Raw genomic sequence first — 22,212 nt, forward strand, 5'->3', positions numbered from 1 at the left:
TCAGAAGGGAGAAAAAACCTCATGCTTCAGGGCTTAAGCCAATCTCTGTTAGAGATCAGGGCGAGACCTGATGTGGGGTCACGTCATCCCCCATCTACTATTGCAGCAGGGTTCTTACCCCTTTCGCCGAGGCATCCATGGTGCTGCCATTGTCTGTGTCAGGAAACTGGGCTAGATGGCCTTTGGGTCTGATCCAGTCTGGCGGTCCCTGTGATGCTGAAAATGTGATGCTGAAAATGTGATGCTGAAAATTCAGCTTTTAAAAAAAAATCCATCAGTGTCAGCGTCCAAGCATGGGAAACGTCTGCTGGAAAGATTAACGTTTTTGTCGAAGGTATAAACAGTTCTAACGGGGGTTATAACAGAAAGTGTTAGGCTGATTTTAATAATAGCCATCATAACTACTGTACCACATAACATTCAAGAGGAAATTTGTTTCCTTCATTAACTCCCCATGTTTGCAGGGCCACGCAGGAACGTGTCTCCGGCTGGTGTAAATCTCTCTGTCAGGTGGATCTCTGAGGTGGTGATTCTGTAGCTCTTGCCTCTTTGGGTCTCTGGATTTGCTGGGAAGGCAGAGGGTAGAGATAAGCATTCCCATCCTTGTCTCTTTCAGAGAGTGTAACCGCAGACAGCAGGTCATTGCGGTGCTGAATGATTTGTATGTGGCCACTTCCCTGCGCCTCTACGTCATCTGGAAAACACAACAGAAAACAATTTCTGACTCTGGCTTCGTTCTAAAAGGTGCGTTTCCCTGCATCTTTTCTAAGCAAGGGACAATAACTTGAATGTATGCAGGACAAACGCTGCTTGTTCCGTACACCACTTGTGAAAGACTGGCCTGCCGGCACCCAAGCTAGGGGTAGAGGAGAGAGGGCCTTAAGCTACCAGTGTCCTGACATTGTAATTGCTTACATGATGTTCAAACCCAGGGAGTCTCCATTAACGCTCGGTTCAGTCATTGGGCTTTAAAAGATACTATTCCCAAGGTAATTGGGATTTTAATAGCCACATGGGATTGTCTGTAGCCCCACCTAATCACCTCTGATCGTGTGTTGTAATTGCAGTGGCTGCTCTTTAGGGATAGGGCTTTTTAAGAATACGTTTTGGAAAACGTAGTGTTTCTTTTGGAGGGAAGCTAAGACTTCACTGCACCCTGCTTTACGCTGCACCTCTGCTCAGACAGGGAAGGCTCTCTGTGTGTTACATGATTGCAGGATACGGAGGTTGGCCACTAGCTGCAGGGGGAGAGTTAAGGGCTTGATGTAAGCTGGCTGCTGTAGTGGAAGGTGTATGTGGGGAGAGAAGTAGAAGTTGTATATTTTAGGTGTGTTGTTAACTCATTTCTTTGCTTGTGTGGTTTTTGCCAAGTATGTTTGTGTGGGTGTGCATGTGGGTGTGAAATTTCAATGTTTCACCCTTGTTGTAAGCCAAGTGGTCAGTGAGGCCTATGATTAAGGTTGCTTAACACTTTCCATCCTAAGATCCTGTTTTCATTTGGTTAAGACTTTGCCAAGCTTGAACCATTTGTGCTGAAATTTTCCAAACCAGTTTTCTCCTTGGGGCTAATTTTTTTTTTTTAATAGTTCAACCATTTCTGAGGTGAATATTTGTGAGGTGTTCAGATATTACAGCGATGAGCACCCAAGAAAACCCAGAAGGAAATTAGCGATCGTGTGCTCCCTGCAGGGTTGGAATGGTGTGCATCAAATTAGGCCTGCGGCATTCACTGAATGGGATAAAGAGAAATCTTGAATAGCCACCCATTCACTGAGTGAGGCCAGGGTCCTGTGGGAGAAATCGTATGTGATCATGTAATTAAAGATTGTATCATAATGTGTGTACAACACAAGGGGGCTGAATTAAGGTGTTGTGGGCAACCTTAATTCAACCATTTCTTAATTTTTCTGTGCTTGACTTTACAACCTTAATAACAATCTTTTAATGTATTTTTAATGTAATTATATATGCATTACTTGTAGCATTGGGCCTTAACTACAGCAATCAATGCTATTTTCTTTCTGTAAAAACCAAATTAGAGGCACAGCAGGGTTATTTATCTCTGCACGCAAAAAATAAAAAGAGGGTAAAACCTGCCCAGTGAGCAGAGAGATGGATGTGTTTATTACGGCTGAAAAAGCATCTTCAAAAAGTGAAGCTCGGATCACCACAAATAGATTGGGGTTTCTCCCCTATCCCCACCCATGTGGTCTATGCTCTTCCCTGGAGCCCTGGGGCGTTCCCATCGGTTATGATCAGCTGGGTGTAACACATTTGGCTTCTGGGTGAGACCCCCAAGCTTGGACAATGGGGAAATGATTTTTCCAAAGGTGTTTTGTAGCTACAAGTTCCAGCCCTTCGTAGCCATTGTGGTTACGTGCTCTGTCCTGAGAGTGAAGCACATTCCTAAGGAGACACTGGACCAAACTCTAGGGGTAAAGCTTAAAAATATACCAGAATAATGTTACCCCAGAAAACATGTGGGACTCAGACTGCCCCTCCTCCATCCCGGTGTCATGTCTTTTCATGTTGATACTAGATTTTTTTCCCCCTCCCTCTTCCCAGAACTGGAGGCATTTGCCAAAAAGAAACCGAAGCAGCTTCTGAGATATTTGGAGATCTACATGAGTGGGAGAGCTGTGTCAGTAATAGATGGTGGTTTTCAACACCCTTCTCCCTCCTCCGGCATACACAGTCCCGACCTCAACTCTGCCGTCGGCAACAGCAGCAAAGAGATAAACTTCACGGGAGTGTGCGACCCTCAGGTTGAGATGGAAGGAGAGGCCCGGCTGATCTGAAACCAAGGCAACACCGCCGGCTGGGAAGATTCTTGTAAGACACTGACAAATGCTCCCGTTGGCAGCGCTCATTAGTGGCTGCTAGTCCCCTGCCAGTCTGTTCACAGTCACTTGTGAAGGAGTGGGAGGTCTGAGATGGTTCTAAAGCAAGCGCAGCGTCCGAGCCGTTAGGCCAGATGTAGTGGGACACGCCGGGGGCAGTTGGTGGAGTTTGCAATGGAGACCTAGACACCCTGCTTCATTGTAGATGCTGTAATGGGTGGTAGCAAACGGTCCCCATCCGTAGCGGGCTTTTGCCCTGTATCCACTGAAGTGTGGATTGACTGGGAGGCCCTTGTACATACTGAGACTAAAAAGCTGCTTCAGTTCTCAAGGGTTTCAGTTCGTGAGAGGTGTTAAGAAGCCCAAGCTATTGTTGCTGAGCCCTGAGGGAGGTGAGCAATCCAAGCAAACTGCAGGCCTGAATTCCCTTCAGCTAGGATTCTCCCAGGGGGAGTTAGCAAGCGGGTAGGAGATGTAAAGCTGGCGAGGTGTTTGTTTTATTCCAGCCATCGGGCACCCACTGAGAATGTGGCTCACAGTTTGTATGGGATCATCAGTGTTAAGCACTAGACATGCTGGAATTGGGGTCCGTCTGTCTTTCATGGGCACTTCTGTGCTGCCATTGCTGTACCATCCAAGCACCTCACGATATTTAATGTATTTGTGCTCACGTCCCCCGTCAGGCTGGGCAATGCTGTTGTCCCTGTCTTACAGATGGGACCTGAGGCCCAGAGAGACTTGTGACATGCCCAGTGTCACACAGCAAGTCTGTGGCAGAGCAGGGCATGGAACCCAGTCTCTGGAGTCCGAGGGTATTGTCCCAATCACTGCACAGTAAGGTCCCGCTGTATGTGCCAGTGAAACGTTCTCCCTTGTAGTACGTTGTGTAATGTGGTGGCTGAACAGTTCAAGCCCGCTGCGGCTTGGGCTTCCCTACTCCAGGTTAATGCCGTTCTTACCGTCCCTGCTTCTCATTCGGTGCATCTGCTCAGGAGTCTTCAGCCAGAGTCTCAGTAAAGAATGATGAGCTTTACTGAAACTCGGAATGGGCAAGATCTGTCTGGGTTAGGGCCTGAGGGAACAGCAGTGAGACACAGACCCCTGGCTTCCAGCAGTGCCACGGGCTATCAATTCAGACGCTCCTGACTCTAGAGCAAAGTTCAGGAGAGACGTGGTCATTCAGGTACATGGCATCCACCTGGATAGCTGCGGGTGGGAGCTCTGGCCTACGAGGGAACGTCTGTGGGAGCCAGGCTTTTGGGCTCTGTTTTTCTAAGCTCATGCTTGAGCTTCCACACTGCATTGTAAACCTGGGTTTACAGTTGCTGGACCTGAGTCTCACAACTGTGCCAATGCGTCCACACAGCACAACACAGACCTTCTGACTTGGATCTGCGGCTTGACCTGCGTCCACACTGCACAATGACAGGGATTGGATCTGAGTCACAGTCAGAATTGGGCTCTGACCCACCTCCCTTAGTAGGGTCCTAGGACCTGGAGCCCGAGTGCCTGCTGATCTGAGTCCGACTGATCTGTGTGTGAACAGAAAGAGGGCTCAAACCAGAGTCAGAGCTTGGGCTTAGCGTGCCTGAGGTATACACCGCAATAAAACATCCGCACCTGGCCCACATCAGCTGACTTGGGCTGCAGGTTTATAAAATTGCCGTGTAGACGTTTGCACTCGGGTCCAGCCCAAGCCTGAACGTTTACACTGAAAATGTATAGCTCCGTAGCCTGAGTCCCCCGAGCCAGATGATGTGGGCCAGCTGCAGGTGGTTTTTTGCCGTGTAGACAAACCCCGAGAGGCTAAGGCAGGGAGGAGCAGAATCACGTGAAGTGTTTGACTTTATGGAATATCGTCCCCTAACTCTTCTGTACTCAGCTGTAGTGGCCTGCAGGAGTCATAAAAGCTTTTTAGCTGCCTGGGAGAGAACCCCCCCAGCACAGGCACTACATAGGAAAGCTGAGGACTATTCAGGCCTTCATGCAAGCCAGCGTGGGGGGGTGAGCTGGGGCAGGGAGAGCAGTCCCCATAGGCAGCCCCAGGGGGGACACATGGGAGATCCCTAACACTACAGTTATGATTACAAGAGAATTCCCTGTATTGTTTGGGCTCAGAAATTTCTGAAATTCTTTGGGCCTCTGGCTGGGTCTCAGCTCAAAGGCGAATATTTGCTGGAAAGTTCCAGGAAATTCCCGTTCAGACATTTTTGAATGATTGACGGAGAACAGATTTTTCAGCTTTACACTTGTCCCCGCCCAAAAACGCTTGCTCCACAGAAACGCTGGTGTTGCCAACTCTCGTGATTTTATCGTGAGTCTTGTCCTATTTGGTGTTTCCCTTCAATTACTATCTCAACTGATCAGCACGGAGGTCAAGGGGAGTTAGGTGCCTAGGTGCTTTTGAAAATCCCACTAGCTTCCTATCTTCATCTTTAGGCACCTGAACGCCTTTTAAAAATCAGACCCTCAGAGACTTGTCCAATGTTTCAGGGGAGTCCAGGGTTTTGATGTGATCACCAGTCTATAAGTACCTACGTGGGGAGAAGATTTCTGACAGTAGAAGTCTCTCTAAGCTCGTAGACAAAGGCATGACAAGATCTGGTGTCAGGGAGGTGCGGTTCCAATTGGAAATAAAATGTAATTTCTTAACAGTGGATTAAGAACAGTGGAGGTGGTTAAATGGATAATAATTAACCAGCGGAACAGCTTCCCAGGGGCCCTGATACCCTATGTCTTCCTAAAAGTTTTGGGGTGCAATTCTGGGCGGTGGAGGCACATGGCTGAAGGCACAGCCCAGGGGAGGGGTGGGGGGAGGGAGATAGCTCGGTGTCACCTCTGCCATTCTGGGCTGCTCCAGTGGCCAAAATGGTCTCTGCATAAGTCACAGCAATCGGCAGTAGCTCACATTGGCAGCCCAAGATCCTGTTGTGTTGGAGACCTGCCTTCCTCTCCTCCCCAGCCCTGTTCCCAACAGGCTAGGGAAGGAAGGGGAGCAGCTTACGGTAGTGCTGCACTGGGGAAGTTCTTCCATGGTGTGTTACGCTCTTGGAGCAGCAGGTAGAGTCCAAACCTGCCGTAGGCTGCAGTTGAACCCCAAGTTAGCACAGCAGGGAAGAATAGTCCCCTCTGCTGCAGGTGTGGCCGGGTGAGGGTCTCTGGCCAGTGTTCTGTAAGAGGTCCACTGGCTATGAGAGGGCTCCCAGCTAGCCTGAACTCTGTGAAAAGGCCAGTTAGAATGAGCAGCTTATTGTAACAGATGCACTTTGCAGCATAGGCAGGGGGATGAAGTGGTCCAGACTGTGTGATCCTGCAGGGTGCAGGGCATGTTCCTTAGGGGATGCATCCCCTGAGTGGCAGAGGAAGTAGTTTGCTTTCATAGTCGCCTTGTGCTTTATGGAAATCCAGTGTGTTCCTACTCTGCTGAGGCCCCATCCCTAAATGGGCCCTTTCCACTACCTTTCCAGCTGAACCTTGTGCCTCTTTAGCATAGCACATCGGCCTGTTGTCTCATATCTTCGGCTTGGAAATCTTTCAGTCTCTCTGCAGTGCGGTGCATGCAGATTCGCTCCATAAATACAGGTCTCAGCGGTGCACAACACCATGTGCCACTACCTTGGAGCCGTGGACACTATTTGTAACGGGCTAGGCACTTTACAATAAACCATTGGCGTACCGTTTCCTCGTCTCCGTGGTTACTGAGGACAGGCTTGGCTTTCGTTTACACGCCCGCTCCACTCACACAGCCTGAAAAGGAAATGGCCTTCCACTGCCAAAAAGTACCGAGTTGGCAGGAAAACAAAAGGGGAGCCCGAGAGCCGCGAGTCTGTGGGCCTTTGCGTTGCGAGCTCTCCCTCCTGTAGGCGGTGATGGGCACGGCAGTTAATGGTGACGAGATCTGGGAATGATGGCCAGCTTGGCACCCGTGGGCCCTGAGACCCTGGTTTATTTTCATTCCCTTTGAGCTAGAATCCTGAGCTGGAATTGTGAGGTGTGCTGTGCCTTGCAGAGGTGCAGCGCAGAAAGGCACCGCCCGGGGGAATGGCTTTAAGCCACCTTTGCCCACCCATGTGGTTCTGGGATGCCCTGGGTGTGCTGTGGCCCCTGGCATAAAGCCGAGCAGCCAGGAGCCGCACACACACAAACCCAAGCAATGGGGCCGATGTGGACCAAACACATTGCACACGTCCCGGCACCTTCCCCCTCAGCCAAGCCAATTATGATCTGTTAGGCGTATTTTGATAGGAGCCCCGGTCATGACAGGACCTCATTGCGCTAGGGGCTGTACAGAGACAGGACAAAAAGATGGTCCCTGCCTAAACAGTTTGCAATCTACCTTAGCCAGTGCAGAACATGCTCTGCAGAGAGCTCTGGGCATGAAGGTTCCCTTCCAACCCATACCCACCCCCACATGCAATCTGACCTAGTGATGTTTCTCTGAAGCTGATAAATCAATTTACAGTGCTCACAGCTGCTGCTGCACAGTGCTGGGTATAAATAATAGAGCTGGTCAAAAAAAGGGGGAGGGTGGAATCTTATAGGAACCCCCCTCCCCCCCCAATCTTACTTGGTTTAAATTTCCCAGCAGCTCAAGGGTTGGTTGAAAAAAGATTGTGAAATTCTTGTTGAAGATTTTCCCCATTTTTAAAATTTTATTTCAAAATCCAAAACAACGTCACCCATCTCCAGCAAACAGCGCTTCCGATAAAAGCGGAAGAATGGCAAACAGCCCCAGGACTCAGTCGCTCTTTGCTGAGTTTTCATTTTCTCCCTATCAATAACATTAGGGTAGGTGGGTTGAAAAGCACTAGGCGCTGGCCCCAGTGACGACTCAGGCCCAGGCTGAGCATTTCTCAAAATCCTCTTTCCCATCAGCTGAAAAGTATCAATATCCCATACTTGAAAAGGGAATTTCAATAATTAATAAAAGATACCTGGCCTTGGAGACCGAAATCCTCAGTGTCTTCCCAGAACTGGGATAGCATGGGCAGCAGACGTGCACATTCTGGTTGATTGTATTCCCATAGGCCCAACTTACTCTGCTAGGACAGTGATACTCAGAGCTCAGTGGTTCAGGAGCCAAATTAGTGATCAACATCACCCAAAAGAGCCACAGTCGTGTGACTTCATTGTTTCATTTACTAGTTATATATTTTCTCGGTTATTCTGACCAAGTAGTATTATTTTATCAATTACGGTTGGTTAATAACATAGTAAAAGAATCCTGATTGGTTAATAACTTGGATTGGTTAATAATCACACAGTGTTTTAATATCATTGGCTGCAAAGAGCCGCAGGAGACACATTAAAGAGCCCATTGCGGCTCCCGAGCCTCAGTCTGAGTATGACTGTGCTAGGGGCTGTACACACACAGTAAGAAGCCATTCCTGCTCTGAAGGGCTGGATATGTAAATAGGCAAGACAGACAAATGGTGGGGGAAAGGAAGTGTTTTAGCCATCCTGTAGTTAAAGTGGAACTGAGCTTTCTGTTTAAGAGCTGGGTTTTATTTTCAAAGCCCTCTGAAATTCACATGCACAGTCTTGAAAATTGCAAATTTGGTGTCAGATTTGATCAGTGGGCTCCCAAGATATTGTGCCTAGGGAGAAAAGGAGCTGTAGGTAACATTTTCCCATTCTAACCATATTTTTGTGTGCAATCCTGTGACTCAAACTACTGCACTGATCCCCTGCCAAACTGACACATCACCTGATCTGGTTTGATCTCAGCTAGTGTGCAGCCCTCACTGCCATGTAGACCGAACATATAAGTTATTTGGGGTGGGAGGTGTGATTGAGCCCTGCAAACTGGAACGTGCCTGGGATCCACACCAGAGAAAACAATTTGTGTGTTGTGACACTGGTGAACGAGAGTTCGTAGAGACACTCGTTCCCCAGCCAAAGGCCCTAACCATTGGGCTATTGGCTATTCAGGGCTGGTCTCTCTCTCTCTCTCTCTCTCTCGCTCTCATTTCTTTGTGAAAATTTCTAAAGAGCTCGGGTTTGTCCCATTGTGGAATGGGAAACATTTCCAGAATCACGAGAACTCTCATGAGTTGGGTAAACAGTTTCCTGACTGGCTACGGTAGATGCCAGAGGCTGCACATTTTGTACAGATGAATACGCCGTGCGGGGCTGGAAATGGGCTCCTTTGGGAGTTGTCTTGGGGAATACGGAGAGGATTCCTACCGTATAGATGTTGTTTGAACCTCAGTTTATGGTTCAGTGCTGAACACTGGTGAGGACGCACACAGAGACGCGGGCAGGAAACAATCTCAGCCCCGTGTTCCCGCAGTGATGGAATGCAAAGGTGGAAAGCATAAGCAAAAGGATCATACAAAACCTAGTATCAAATCAGAATTCAAAGGCCTCCCCGGCCTCCTGTCCCCATGACCAGGCAAAATCTGGAGAGTTAGAGGAAGTAGTGTCCTTTCCTCCTTGACCGTGATCAGTTGTGGATGGGGAGTGCTCTGTTTGGGATGATCTTTTATTCAGAATCTCTGCATCAAGGCCACATGTGCGTTGTCACAGGCTTGTTGGGTGACCTCGGGCGAGTCACTTCACCTCTCCGTGTCTCGGTTTCCCAACAGCAATAATTACAGCTCCTTTGTAAAGTGCTTTGAGATCTAGAGAGGCAAAGTGCTAGATGAAAGCTAGGTAGTGTTATATGCTGCTTCCTTACCCCGAGCACCCTGCAGCAGCTACATCCACCCAGCCTGTTCCTGCCTATGTTCTCCACGTACGCCCAAGTGTGGGTGGAAGGCGACCTCGGCAAAACCTAATGAGAGAAAAGCACTGAGATAATCTGCTTGCTCCAAATGTTTCATTGTGTTTTCTTCCCAACCACTGCCTTGGCCTGGCCACATGATGTCGCCCTATGCTCACAAACTACTCACACCTCAGAGTGACTGGAACGCCTCCCGCGCTCTTACATTAGGTGAACACATAGTGATGCTGCGAGCTCCTTGTGCACATGAGCCTCTCCGCGCTCGCACGCCTGCGGATGTGTGCCCCATGCCACGGCAATGCGCCGCCACTCCCTTAACACCCTGCTCGTCAGAAACGCTGGTCTCCGCTGCCTCCTCGGCACAGGTGTGAACGAAGCATTGCGCTTGCTAACGTTCTGCACGAGCCCAAACCCAAGGACGTTCCCAATGAGCAGGCGGCTGCCACCATTTACCATTGGCTAGAACATCTGCACGGGCACCACGCGGACTAGCCACGCTACTGTTCTAACACGTACACAACCACCGCCATGCCAGTGCTCTGGCGACACGCCACCCTTGCAAACACTGCGACACCTTGAGGTAGCCGGAAATAGCCTCTCAGAAGCAAACTCTCCCCTTCCAGGGCACGTCTGCCGAGATCCCTGCTTTCCGACGGAATACACGTATTTGTTGTCGATCCCTGGATTCAGTCTATTCATACAGAACGGAAGCGAAGCTCCCTAAATCCACATACATCTAAAGGTCCCAAGCCCATCATGTTGACTCAGAGCCCAAGCATTTTCAGGCTATTCAGGAATTACTTCCCAGTGTTCAAAGGGCCCTGCTGAAGGGCAGGGCCTGGGAAGGTGGGGAAGAGATATGGGGCCTGAGAGGTGGCAGCTGGAGGTGTGGGGCAAGGTAAGGAATAGGGGAAAGCAATAGCTGAAGAGAAGAGACCTGAGATGCTACGGTAAATAGGTTCCCACTAGGGGCATCCTGATGTCATTATGTTCGGAAGATAGGGAATTCCTCTTTCAGGAAGTGTTTGATGAGAGAGGACAGTGCATGTGGCGGAAGGAATACAGCCTGAATGTTGCGCTCGCGCACAGGGCATGTGTCAGAAGTGAGTCGGCAGCTGCAGGGACGTGAAATCAGAAACTAAGAACGTTGCAAATCAAGCAAACAAACGAAAAAACAGAGAGACAATAATCCCGGTGCTGTCCCAGATTCCCGTCCCCAAGCAGACAGACCCAAAAGGGGATGCATTTAGCCATGGGACATTCTTTTTTAGATCACAATAGGAAATCTACGAAATTGCGACAGGGCTGAATGAAAAGGAAAACAAAATAAGAGCAGTCCCGCTATAGCTGCAATGGATAAAGGCTCCCGCATGTGCCGATAGCGTCTGGATACGGCAGCAGCAGAGCGGGAGGACCCAGGTACAATCCTAGAAGTGCACTCAAAGTGTTTTCAGCCCACAGAAAATGTCAGATACGAAAGGGATCTTTTCAACAAGTGTAATCAGGAAACTGGAGTAACAATAGATGAGTATATTGCCAAACTGCGCCAAATGGCTGACTCATGTGATTATTGACTCTCACAAGATGAACGAACTCGTGATAGGTTAGTAATGGGGACGAAAGACGCAGGAGTTTGAATGAGAATGCTCAGCGAGCCCACGCTAATGCTACCAAGAGCTGTAGACATGTGCAAAGCTAGTGAACCAGCTCACATCCAAATGCAGCGCATAAGTGGAGCAGGCACAGAGATAATTCACAAACCTGCACAGAGAAAGCATGAAAACACAAGGGAAAATATCCCCAAATCCGTACGAAAGCAAATGCACAGACACAAAGCAGAAGAGATGCAACTCAAAGGAAAATCTGTGGTGGGGGAGAAACATGATGCTGGAAAAGGCACTGCAGCATGTGGGGTCATGTGCAATAATTGTGGCAAGAGAAATCATTATGCCAAAGCTTGCAGACCAGAAGAGGAAAAATGCACCATATCAAGGAAGCAAGCAGTGCCTCAGAGGATGAGATTTTGCACGTATGTGACATTAATGAGGTACAAAACAGCAAATGTAAATGGTTTTTAAAGCTCAGCCTAACATCCAATGCAAAGACAATGGCAGCAGCACACAAACAGCATTTGAGTGAATGCTAAAGAGACAGTGGAGTATCAGTGAACGTAGGAGGCGACAAAGACTTCTTCAGCGTTGTTCAAAGAAGAAAGTGAAATTGCAACCAAGCAAAGCCAAATTAAAATGATCCGATGGCCCAAGCTTAATACTACCCGGACAATAAGTTACAAGCAGAATACCAAGAAAAAGTATACAGGCTGAAATGTCAGTTAGTACAGACCACATAGAAGCCATTGCTTTCCCCTAAAACAAGTTAATTCATGAACCTACTAACAGTAAACCTGGAACAAATGATTCACGCAATAAACACAGAAGCAAAACCAAAAAACTTCTCCAGAGCAGACAGTACACTTCCTGGGCTATGAGTGTTACAGGAAAGTGTCCCTACCCTCTTCAGTGCCCTTTCCCCACCAGTTACCTCCCATTCTCTTCTTCCAACCCAACGCATGTCATTCGTCGTCCCCCTTTCCCCCCACCAACTCCCTGTGGTTCTACTTCTGCAACAACCAAAGCTGCTAAAAGATGCACATGGTAGCCTTCCTTGAGGTCACAGATGTCTGGCTGGGGAAAGGTGGGTGAGCTGGGGCAGGGGGGGGGTGAGCTGGGGCAGGGGTAATCATAGACTCATAGAAGATTAGGGTTGGAAGAGACCTCAGGAAGTCATCTAGTCCAACCCCCTGCTCAAAGCAGGACCAACCCCAACTAAATCATCCCAGCCAGGGCTTTGTCAAGCCGGGCCTTAAAAACCTCTAAGGATGGAGATTCCACCACCTCCCTAGGTAACCCATTCCAGTGCTTCACAACCCTCCTAGTGAAATAGTTTTTCCTAATATCCAAGCTAGACCTCCCCCACTGCAACTTGAGACCATTGCTCCTTGTTTTGTCATCTGCCACCACTGAAAACAGCCGAGCTCCATCCTCTTTGGAACCCCCCTTCAGGTAGTTGAAGGTTGCTATCAAATCCCCCCTCACTCTTCTCTTCTTCAGACTAAATAAGCCCAGTTCCCTTAGCCTCTCCTTGTAAGTCATGTGGTCAGCCCCCTAATCATTTTCGTTGCCCTCCGCTGGACTCTCTCCAATTTGTCCACATTCTTTCTGTAGTGAGGGGGTCCAAAACTGGACGCAGTACTCCGGATGTGGCCCCACCAGTGCCGAACAGAGGGGAATAATCACTTCCCTCGATCTGCTGGCAATGCTCCTATTAATGCAGCCCAATATACTGTTAGCCTTCTTGGGAACAAGGGCACCCTGCTGACTCATATCCAGCTTCTCATCCGCTGTAATCCCCAGGTTCTTTCCTGCAGAACTGCCACTTAGCCAGTCAGTCCCCAGCCTGTAGCAGTGCATGGGATTCTTCCTTCCTAAGTGCAGGACTCTGCACTTGTCCTTGTTGAACCTCATCAGATTTCTTTTGGCCCAATCCTCCAATTTGTCTCTGGACCCTATCCCTACCCTCCAGCATATCTACCTCTCCCCCTAGCTTAGTGTCATCTGCGAACTTGCTGAGGGTGCAATCCATCCCATCATCCAGATCATTAATGAAGACGTTGAACAAAACCGGCCCCAGGACCGACCCCTGGGGTGCTCTGCTTGATACGGCTGCCAACTAGACATCGAGCCATTGATCACTACCTGTTGAGCCCAACGATCTAGCCAGCTTTCTATCCACCTTATAGTCCATTCATCCAATCCATACTTTTTTAACTTGTTGGCAAGAATACTGTGGGAGCCTGTATCAAAAGCTTTGCTAAAGTCAAGGTATATCACATCCGCCACTTTCCCCATATCCACAGAGCCAGTTATCTCATCATAGAAGGCAATCAGGTTGGTCAGGCATGACTTGCCCTTGGTGAATCCATGTTGACTGTTCCTGATCACCACCTTCTCCTCCAAGTCTTTCAAAATGGATTCTTTGAGGACCTGCTCCATGATTTTTCCAGGGACTGCGGTGAGGCTGACTGGTCTGTAGTTTCCCGGATTCTCCTTCTTCCTTTTTTAAAGATGGGCACTACATTTGCCTTTTTCCAATTGTCTGGGACCTCCCCCGATTGCTGCAAGTTTTCAAAGATAATGGCCAGTGGCTCTGCAATCACATCAGCCAACTGCCTCAGCACCCTTGGATGCATTAGATCCTGCCCCATGGACTTGTGCATGTCCAGCTTTTCTAAATAGTCCTTAACCTGTTCTTTCACCACTGAGGGTTGCTCACCTCTTCCCCATACTGTGTTGCCCAGTGCAGTAGTCTGGAAGCTGACCTTGTCTGTGAAGAATGAGGCAAAAAAAGCATTGAGTACTTCAGCTTTTTCCACATCATGTGTCACTAGGTTGCCTCCCCCATTCAGTAAGGGTCCCACACTTTCCTTGACCACCTTCTTGTTGCTAACATACCTGTGGAAACTCTTCTTGTTACCCTTCACATCCCTTGCTAGCTGCAACTCCAATTGTGCTTTGGCCTTCCTGATTACACCCCTGCATGCTCGAGCAATATCCTCCCTAGCCATCTGTCCAAGTTTCCACTTCTTGTAAGCTTCCTTTTTGTGTTTAAGCTCACCGAAGATTTCTCTGTTAAGCCAAGCTCATCGCCTGCCATATTTGCTATTCTTTCTGCACATCGGGATGGTTCATTCCTGCACCCTCTATAAGGCTTCTTTAAAATACAGCCAGCTCTCCTGGACTCCTTTCCCCCTCATATTAGTAATGTTCTGCCTGGTGGCACGCTGGGGTAGATGGAACAATCGCGGGCAACAGACAGTGGCAGAGAATGTGGGAAGGGAGCTGGAGGGCTGCAGAGCTAAGGTGATGCCATGTCACAGAATCATAGAATATCAGGGTTGGAAGGGACCTCAGGAGGTCATCTAGTCCAACCCCCTGCTCAAAGCAGGGCCAATCCCCAACTAAATCATTCCCAACCAGGACTTTGTCAAGCCTGACCTTAAAAACCTCTAAGGAAGGAGATTCCACCACCTCCCTAGGTAACCCATTCCAGTGCTTCACCACCCTCCTAGTGAAATAGTGTTTCCTAATATCCAACCTAAACCTCCCCCACTGCAACTTGAGACAATTACTCTTTGTTCTGTCATGTGCTCCAGCCCCCTAATCATTTTTGTTGCCCTCCGCTGGACTCTTTCCAATCTTTCCACATCCTCCTCGTAGTGTGGGGCCCAAAACTGGACGCAGTACTCCAGATGAGGCCTCACCAATGTTGAATAGAGGGGAATGATCACGTCCTTCAATCTGCTGGCAATGCCCCTACTTATACAGCCCAAAATGCCGTAGTCTTCTTGGCAACAAGGGCACACTGTTGACTCATATTCAGCTTCTCGTCCACTGTAACCCCTAAGTCCTTTTCTGCAGAACTGCTGCCTAGCCACTCAGTCTGTAGCAGTGCATGGGATTTTTCTGTCCTAAGTGCAGGACTCTGAGATACGTGAACGTGTGTGCGTGGAGGGAGTGGGTTTGGGGGATGGCAGCCATAGCCCAGGGCAGGCTCTGGGTCTCACGTTAAAGAGAGATAGCCAACCCCAAAGGTATTGGTTTAAAAATAAACGAGTTAACATAGTTCCAGAGGGCCCCGCACAACCACCTTTCATTTCCCCTGATGTCTCTGCCTTTACAATCTCAGTTTCCTCTTTAGCGTTGCGCTCGTTGCTGCATGAGAGACCCACAAGAGGGGACCCTGACAGTGTGCAGGGGAGCTGCGACATGGACCTGCCTCAGAGAACGCAACCCAAAAAGACCTCTCCCAGTTGTAGGCATCCTGACACATCTGACGGCTGTGGAGTTGTTGGTGAAAGATGGGGAGCCCAATTCAGCTCTGTCACACCGGTGTAAATCCAGAGTGACTCCGCTGATGTTGGGGCTATTACTCTGGAGAGAGAGGGATGTGGCCTCTTCCTGTCCCAAAATAATCGTCCTCTCAGCCACCATGTGCTGCTGGGAGGGATTTAAAACTTAGTGTCTTTAGAGAACTGTGTCGTGCCCCAGGAAACAAAAGGCCAGTTGCATCAACGGCACCTAGACACATCACTGAAGCAGGGCAGCAGCCGAGCGGCTCCCACCAAGCCCTCCTTTGGGAAGGACCTGCCTCCGCCCCACGAGCGCACTCCGCTCCCTTCTCTCAGCTCCACGTCCACCTGGCGTCCTGGAGCAGGGAAGAGCCGTTCTCTCCAGGAGCTGGACATGTCGCTGCCCGTCTCCCGGGAGCAGAGAGGGAAGCGAGGAAGAGGAGAGCGCAGAAAGAGAGGGAGCTCGCTGCCCAGTCCATGGCCCTGGGGAAGAGAGAATTTGTTATGTAGAGAGAGAGACCTGGCAATAGCCGAGGAGTTTGATTACATGTGACTGCATATGTAGCTCTGAGATTGTCTCTACCTTCTTCAGTGCCCCTTCCCCACCAGTCACCTCCATTCCCTTCTTCCAACCCAACGCATGTCATTCCTCTTCTCCCTATTCCGCCACCTAATCCCTGTGATTCTGCTTCTGCATCGCCCATTTTCTGTGCTTTTCCTCTCCCCACCGCCTATTTTGATATTTCAGTCAAGCAATTAAATAAACCAACTCCCTTCACGATGGCTGTCACGAGCTCTTTTGACGTCAGGTTGCGGAACGAAAGTCAGGCTTTGCGATTCCTTAGGAATTTGATCCACTTTATTAATCAAAATAGAATTTAAAAAGAAAATGGGAAATTAGCGAAGCCAGAGCAGAGGTGCTTTTAGGCTACTGTCATGAAGTTTAAAAGATTGAGTGTAACACAGAATGTTAACTCTTCTCAAGAAGGAAAGATCCAGTCATTGCGAGCTGTTCTCTTATTCCTTGAATCTAATCACACAGTGGTGAAATTACCACCAAATTTAACCCCTGGGCTAAACTTGATCCTATGGCTACATCCTAAATTAATCACATAATAGTCAAATTACACTTAGTCACTATTCGCTGAATAGGCTATTGATCCTAAATATAGATCCTTCACTTGGCAATCCAGTTATGCGCCACTCAACTATAGCACTACCTAGGGTTAAACACCAATCGAGCTATATTGCAATCAGCAATTTGTGGGACTGTATAGGACAGTAAGCCCAACGGTAGAGCTAAAATTACTGTCTGAGGGTTTAGACAATTAATTACAGAAAAGCGTCAAGTTAATTTAAAATGGCCTTTTCAGGCAGTGAAAATAAATCAGAGACCACATCTTCATCCTAAAAATACTAAAATCACACGTACTTAACCACGGGCTGCTGATCGTTTACATTTATTTTGATATGTCTTATAGCAAAAATCTGGAATCCTCATTTTAACTTGCTACAAATACTTAAATAACGGGGGTAAAGGTTCAGCAATAGTTATTCCGTTAATCTAAAAAACCATTTCACGTTTTAAGGGACTTGTCACTTTCTGGTGCTCACAAATCATATGTCTATGGGCTGGTTACTTTAGCCATTAAGCAGACAGCTTTCTTTGAGTTATCTTTGTAATGCACTTCTTATTAGAATCAAGCTATTCTGAACCAGAATAGCAAGTTATTCCGTCTCAGCGTGTTTCAATCACTCAGTGACTTAATATTATTTCTAGACATTTACTGTCAAACATTTTTTTTGCTAGCAAACGACAAATGCATTTTATCCCAAGAACAGTCACGGAGTTTAGATTGCATATTTTATAATACAAAGTCCTCGGTAGGGTGGTCGCCATCTCCTCAGCTCCTTTTGTGAGCCTCTATCTGCAGGGTGGAAGCCCTTTCTAGAAGTCTCCATTTTTCACTCTCTGATCTTCGGCAGTTTCCCCGTCTTCTTTGAAGCTTTAAGACTCAAGCTGTACAAAGGCCAGAAACGAATTAGCCGGTTTCTTGTCACTGGGCTCCAGAGCGGAGCCGAAGATAATTAATGAAACGGCAGGGCACAATTGCTGCTCTTTCCCTGCTTCATCTCTGTTGGGTTTCCCTTTCCAGCGTGCCGTTAAAATCGCCACGGGGAGGAGGAACGACAAGCCCAGATGCCAGGGAGATGGAGTTGGAGAGGAAGTTGTTCTGCCACAGCCAAAGCGAGGAATAGGCCATGTTCGCTGCAGTCATGTCACCCAGGAGGTGGGCTAGGGGATCTGAGCCTCCTGCAGGGGCAGACTCTGTGTTCGCTCCCCCAGCCCAGCTGCATATGGGGTCGGTGAGGCGCTCTGCTCCCCGTGACTCATCTGTAAAACGGGGGTGGTTCTGCCTTACCCCTCAGGGATATGATGAGGGCACGCAGACTTTAATCCTACAAGTGACATGCACATGGTCTTAGCTCCAGGTTACAGCGGTGACACCATCAGCTGCGTTGAGTGGGGCACATCCTCCGCTGAGGCAATGCTATAGCTTAGAATCTGCCCATGCTGACTGGCCCTAACTACTCCCTGGCCCCTTTCTAGCAGGAATCATCAGTAACGAAGATGAGGATTCTCAGGGTGCATCCCGCCTGTGCTCCCACCACCCCATTGACTGCCTGGCCCTCCAGTTCTGCCGTGGTGTGTCTGACTTACTGACGGCATCTGTTCTGAGTCCCACACCACACCTCTGGCAGCCCAGCAAAGGTGTTTAGCATGATCTGAACTCTTGCCTCTAATACCTGGGCTACCGGCCTCTTTTGTTAAAGGTGTGTGTGTTGGGGGAGGGGGTAGATATTCAGAAGAATTATGGGCTGCTCAGCTCTGGGAAGGGGTAATGTAGTGAGTCGGTGTGGCTCCCCTCCTGCCCAGAGGAGGGAGCACTGGAGCAGACACCTGAGTGGGCGGAGCAACCGCCACCTGTCCCCGCCCCCCGGAAGTCAAGGGGCGGGACAGGAAGTATAAAGCCTGGCAGCCAGAGCTCAGTCAGGCGCCGGCCACCGCAGGGAGCAGACGTGCGGCCAAGAGCTCCCGACCAGGATACCTCTGAGGCCCGGGGATATTCGCCTAGCTGGCCGGAGCTGCCCCGGGCTCACTACGAGGAAGAGCCGCCGGAGCCCGTCCGTTCCCGTCATTGGGGGGAGCCCTTGGAACCCCCCCACAGCGACCCCGAAGGTGAGACCGCACCAGAACCCCTTCGGCCCTGCTGTTACCCGGAGGAACCGCCCGAGTACAACTGGCCGGACTTCCCGACGGAGCTGCCGGACCTGCCACCAAGCCCCGGCCGGGAGGAGCCTATGCTAATGGACTGGACCCTGCCCGGTGCCGCGGACGAGGTAGGCCCTGAGGGGGAAAGTGGAAGTAGCCCGGGGGTAGCCGACCCCGGTCAGGCTGTCGAGGCATGCGAACCCATGTCAGTGTGTTTCGGTCAGGATACCCCACTGACCGGCAGCGGCAGTAACCGCTGTTAGGGCCCCGGGCTGGAGCGCAGTGGAGTGGGTGGGCCTGCGTTCCCCCCTGCCACCCCACACACGGGTGGCAGGCTTCCCCCTCACCCAACGCTCTGGTCTCGGCGCCAGGGCTTACCCCCAAGTGAGTGTTGCTCAGCCCCTGTGCAAGGGGGCCTGAGCTCCGTAGCTGTGTAGCTGCTCCGCCCCTGCGTCCAAGGGCCTGAGCAGTGTCGGTGTGGGCCCCGCCCTGAGCGAGGGCCTGGGCCTTCCCTCGTTGAACTACTAGTGCCCCAGCCCCCCTGCACCAGAGGGCCTGGGCCGTTGAACTGCTAGTGCCCCAGCCCCCCTGCACCAGAGGGCCTGGGCCATTGAACCGTGTTTGCCCAGCCCCCCTGCACCAGAGGGCCTGGGCTATTGAACTGCTTGTTTAGCCAGCCCCCCTGCACCAGAGGGCCTGGCCTCCTGAACTGTGTGTTTGCCCAGCCCCCCTGCACCAGAGGGCCTGGGCTCCTAAACTGAACTGCTTGTTTAGCCAGCCCCCCTGCACCAGAGGGCCTGGCCTCCAGAACTGTGTGTTTGCCCAGCCCCCTGCACCAGAGGGCCTGGGCTCCTAAACTGAACGGCTTGTTTAGCCAGCCCCCTGCACCAGAGGGCCTGGCCTCCTGAACTGTGTGTTTGCCCAGCCCCCCTGCACCAGAGGGCCTGGGCTCCTAAACTGAACGGCTTGTTTAGCCAGCCCCCCTGCACCAGAGGGCCTGGCCTCCAGAACTGTGTGTTCGCCCAGCCCCCCTGCACTAGAGGGCCTGGGCTGCTGCACCGCTTGTGGACTACTCAGCCCCTGCACCGAAGGGACTGAGAGCCGAGTTAATAGACTGTTTATTTCGTGGACAGGGAGTCGGTGTGGCTCCCCTCCTGCCCTGGAGGGTCGAGCCCCGGCAGGAACCTTTTACAGGTAAGAACAGGCGTCTTTCGTAGAATCACCAAGTGACAATGGACCTAACCCTGGGATTGTATTATGTTAGTGCTGAGGGGTCACTTCTGTCTTCAGGTACCAGCTGAAATCTGTATCCATTTGCAGATCCACCCGAAGAGGGGTAATGTTCTGGAAAAGGGGGTGAACAGCAAACAGTGAAGTGGCAAAATTTGCAGACAATACAAAGTTACTCGAGATAGGTAAGTCCAAGGCAGACTGCGAAGAGTTACAAAGGGATCGCACTAAACTGAGTGACTGGGCAACAAAACGCCAGATGAAATTCAGTGTTGATCAGTGCAAAGTAATGGACATTGGAAAACATAATCCCAACTACACATACACAATGATGGGGATTGGTCCTGCTTTGAGCAGGGAGTTGGCCTAGATGATCTCCTGAGGTCCCTTCCAGCCCTGATATTCTATGATTCTATGGGGTTGACATTAGCTGTTATCACTCAAGAAAGTCATCATGGATAGTTCTCTGAAAACATCTGCCCCGTGTGCAGTGCCAATCAAAAAAGTGAACAGAATGTTAGGAACCATTAGGAAAGGGATAGATCATAGAACAGAAAATATCATAGTGCCACTATATAAATCCATGGTACGCCCACACCTTGAATACTGCGTGCAGTTCTGGGCGATACATCTCAAAAAAGATATATTAGAATTGGAAAAAAGTACAGAGAAAGGCAACAAAAATGATTATGGTTATGGAACAGCTTCCATATGGGGAGAGATTAATAAGACTGGGACTGTTCAGCTTGGAAAAAAGACGACTAAGGGGGGATATGATAGAGGTCTATAAAATCATGACTGGTGTGAAGAAAGTGAACAAGGAAGTGTTATTTACTCCTCATAACACACAAACCAGAGGTCACCCAATGAAATTAACAGGCAGCAGGTTTAAAGCCAGAAAAAGGAAGTAATTCTTCACACCCCTGTGGAACGCATTGCCAGGGGATGTTGTGAAGGCCAAAAGTATAACTGGGTTCAAAAAAGAATTAGCTAAATTCCTGGAGGATAGGTCCAGCAATGGCTATTAGCCAAGATGGTCAGGGACACAACCCCATGCTTTGGGTGTCCCTAAACATCTGACTGTTAGAAGCTGGGACTTGACAACAGGGGATGGATCACTCAATAAATTGCCCTGTTCTGTTTACTTCATCTGAAGCATCTGGCACCACTGTCGGAAGACAGGATACAGGGCTAGATGGACCATTGGTCTGACCCAGTATGGCCGTTCTTATGTTCTGATGAGCATGGGTGCCAGATTTGTATAATTTTTGGTAGTGCCCAGAACGGGTGTAAGCAGAGCTGTCCCATCCATAGGACGGACTGGGACAACCACCCCGGGCCCTGCGCTTTGGGGGGCCCCATGCTTCAGGGGGACGTGAGGTCAAGGGCAAGTTGGGGGGCTAGCAGGGGGTCTGGCATGGCAGCAGTGAGCAATTTGGCCCCAGCCCGCCCTGCTCCACCCTGTCGGCTCCTGGCATTGCTCGGGGGAGGGGGTGGAAGCCGGAAAGAGGGAGGGTGGGAGTGCGGAGGAAGAAGGGGAATAGGGGTGGGAAGGGGCGGAGCCGGGTGGGAAGAGGCGGAGCAGGGGTGGGAAGCGGTAGGGCGGAGTGGGCTGGGGATGGGTTGCTCGCTGCTGCCAGTGCCAAGCCCCCTGCTAACCCCTCAGGCCACCCTGGACCCCGGGTCCCCCACGAAGCGCGGGGCCCCCCCATAAGCCCAAACATCGGCGGAGCCAGGCCCACGTTCCTGAATATTGGTGGAGCACAGGCACCACGGGCCCATACAACTCACCGTCTGTGCTGATGAGGGTTCAAGAATTAAACTTACTGGCGGGAAATCGAGTTCTTCACCAGTCTGATCTGCCCGGAGTCTCTGAGAGCCTAGCAACAGCTAGGCCAGTCTAAATCTTCCCTTTTCCCCTGTCGGTGAGTGTGGAGGGCACCGTTGACCCGGAAGCAAGGAGCAGTGTTGGCCCTGCATCTGTCTACACTGCAATCCCAGGGTGGGAGTGCATGTCGTGTAGGTATACCTGAGCTAGCTTGGATCCTAGAGCAGTGATGCTTTGGTAGTGCCGGCTTCAGTGGGGGCCAGCGCCAGGAGTAATTACCCAAGGCACCAGCTGCTCTTGCATATCCCGCACTGAAGTACACACTGCTGCAGCTGCCCTGCGCCAGGACCCAAGCTAGCTAACACAGCTTGTCTACTCAAGATGTAGTCACACCCTGCGATTGCAGGA

At 50.2% G+C, this 22,212-nt stretch overlaps 1 protein-coding gene across 1 annotated transcript in view; it reads left to right on the forward strand.

The window, feature by feature from the left end:
- ELMOD3 (ELMO domain containing 3) overlaps nt 1-3,420 on the forward strand; it is a 30,138-nt gene extending 26,718 nt beyond the window's left edge. The window contains exons 10-11 of the mRNA XM_024211623.1: nt 617-744; nt 2,566-3,420. Of these exons, the coding sequence (XP_024067391.1) occupies nt 617-744; nt 2,566-2,798 (361 nt within the window). The 3' untranslated portion in view covers nt 2,799-3,420. The remainder of the gene's footprint in view (nt 1-616; nt 745-2,565) is intronic.
- Nucleotides 3,421-22,212: the final 18,792 nt, after the last annotated feature.

The sequence above is a fragment of the Terrapene carolina genome, unplaced genomic scaffold (assembly GCF_002925995.2).
Source record: "Terrapene carolina triunguis isolate 2854851 unplaced genomic scaffold, T_m_triunguis-2.0 Scaffold53, whole genome shotgun sequence".
Taxonomy (NCBI): Eukaryota; Metazoa; Chordata; order Testudines; family Emydidae; genus Terrapene; species Terrapene triunguis.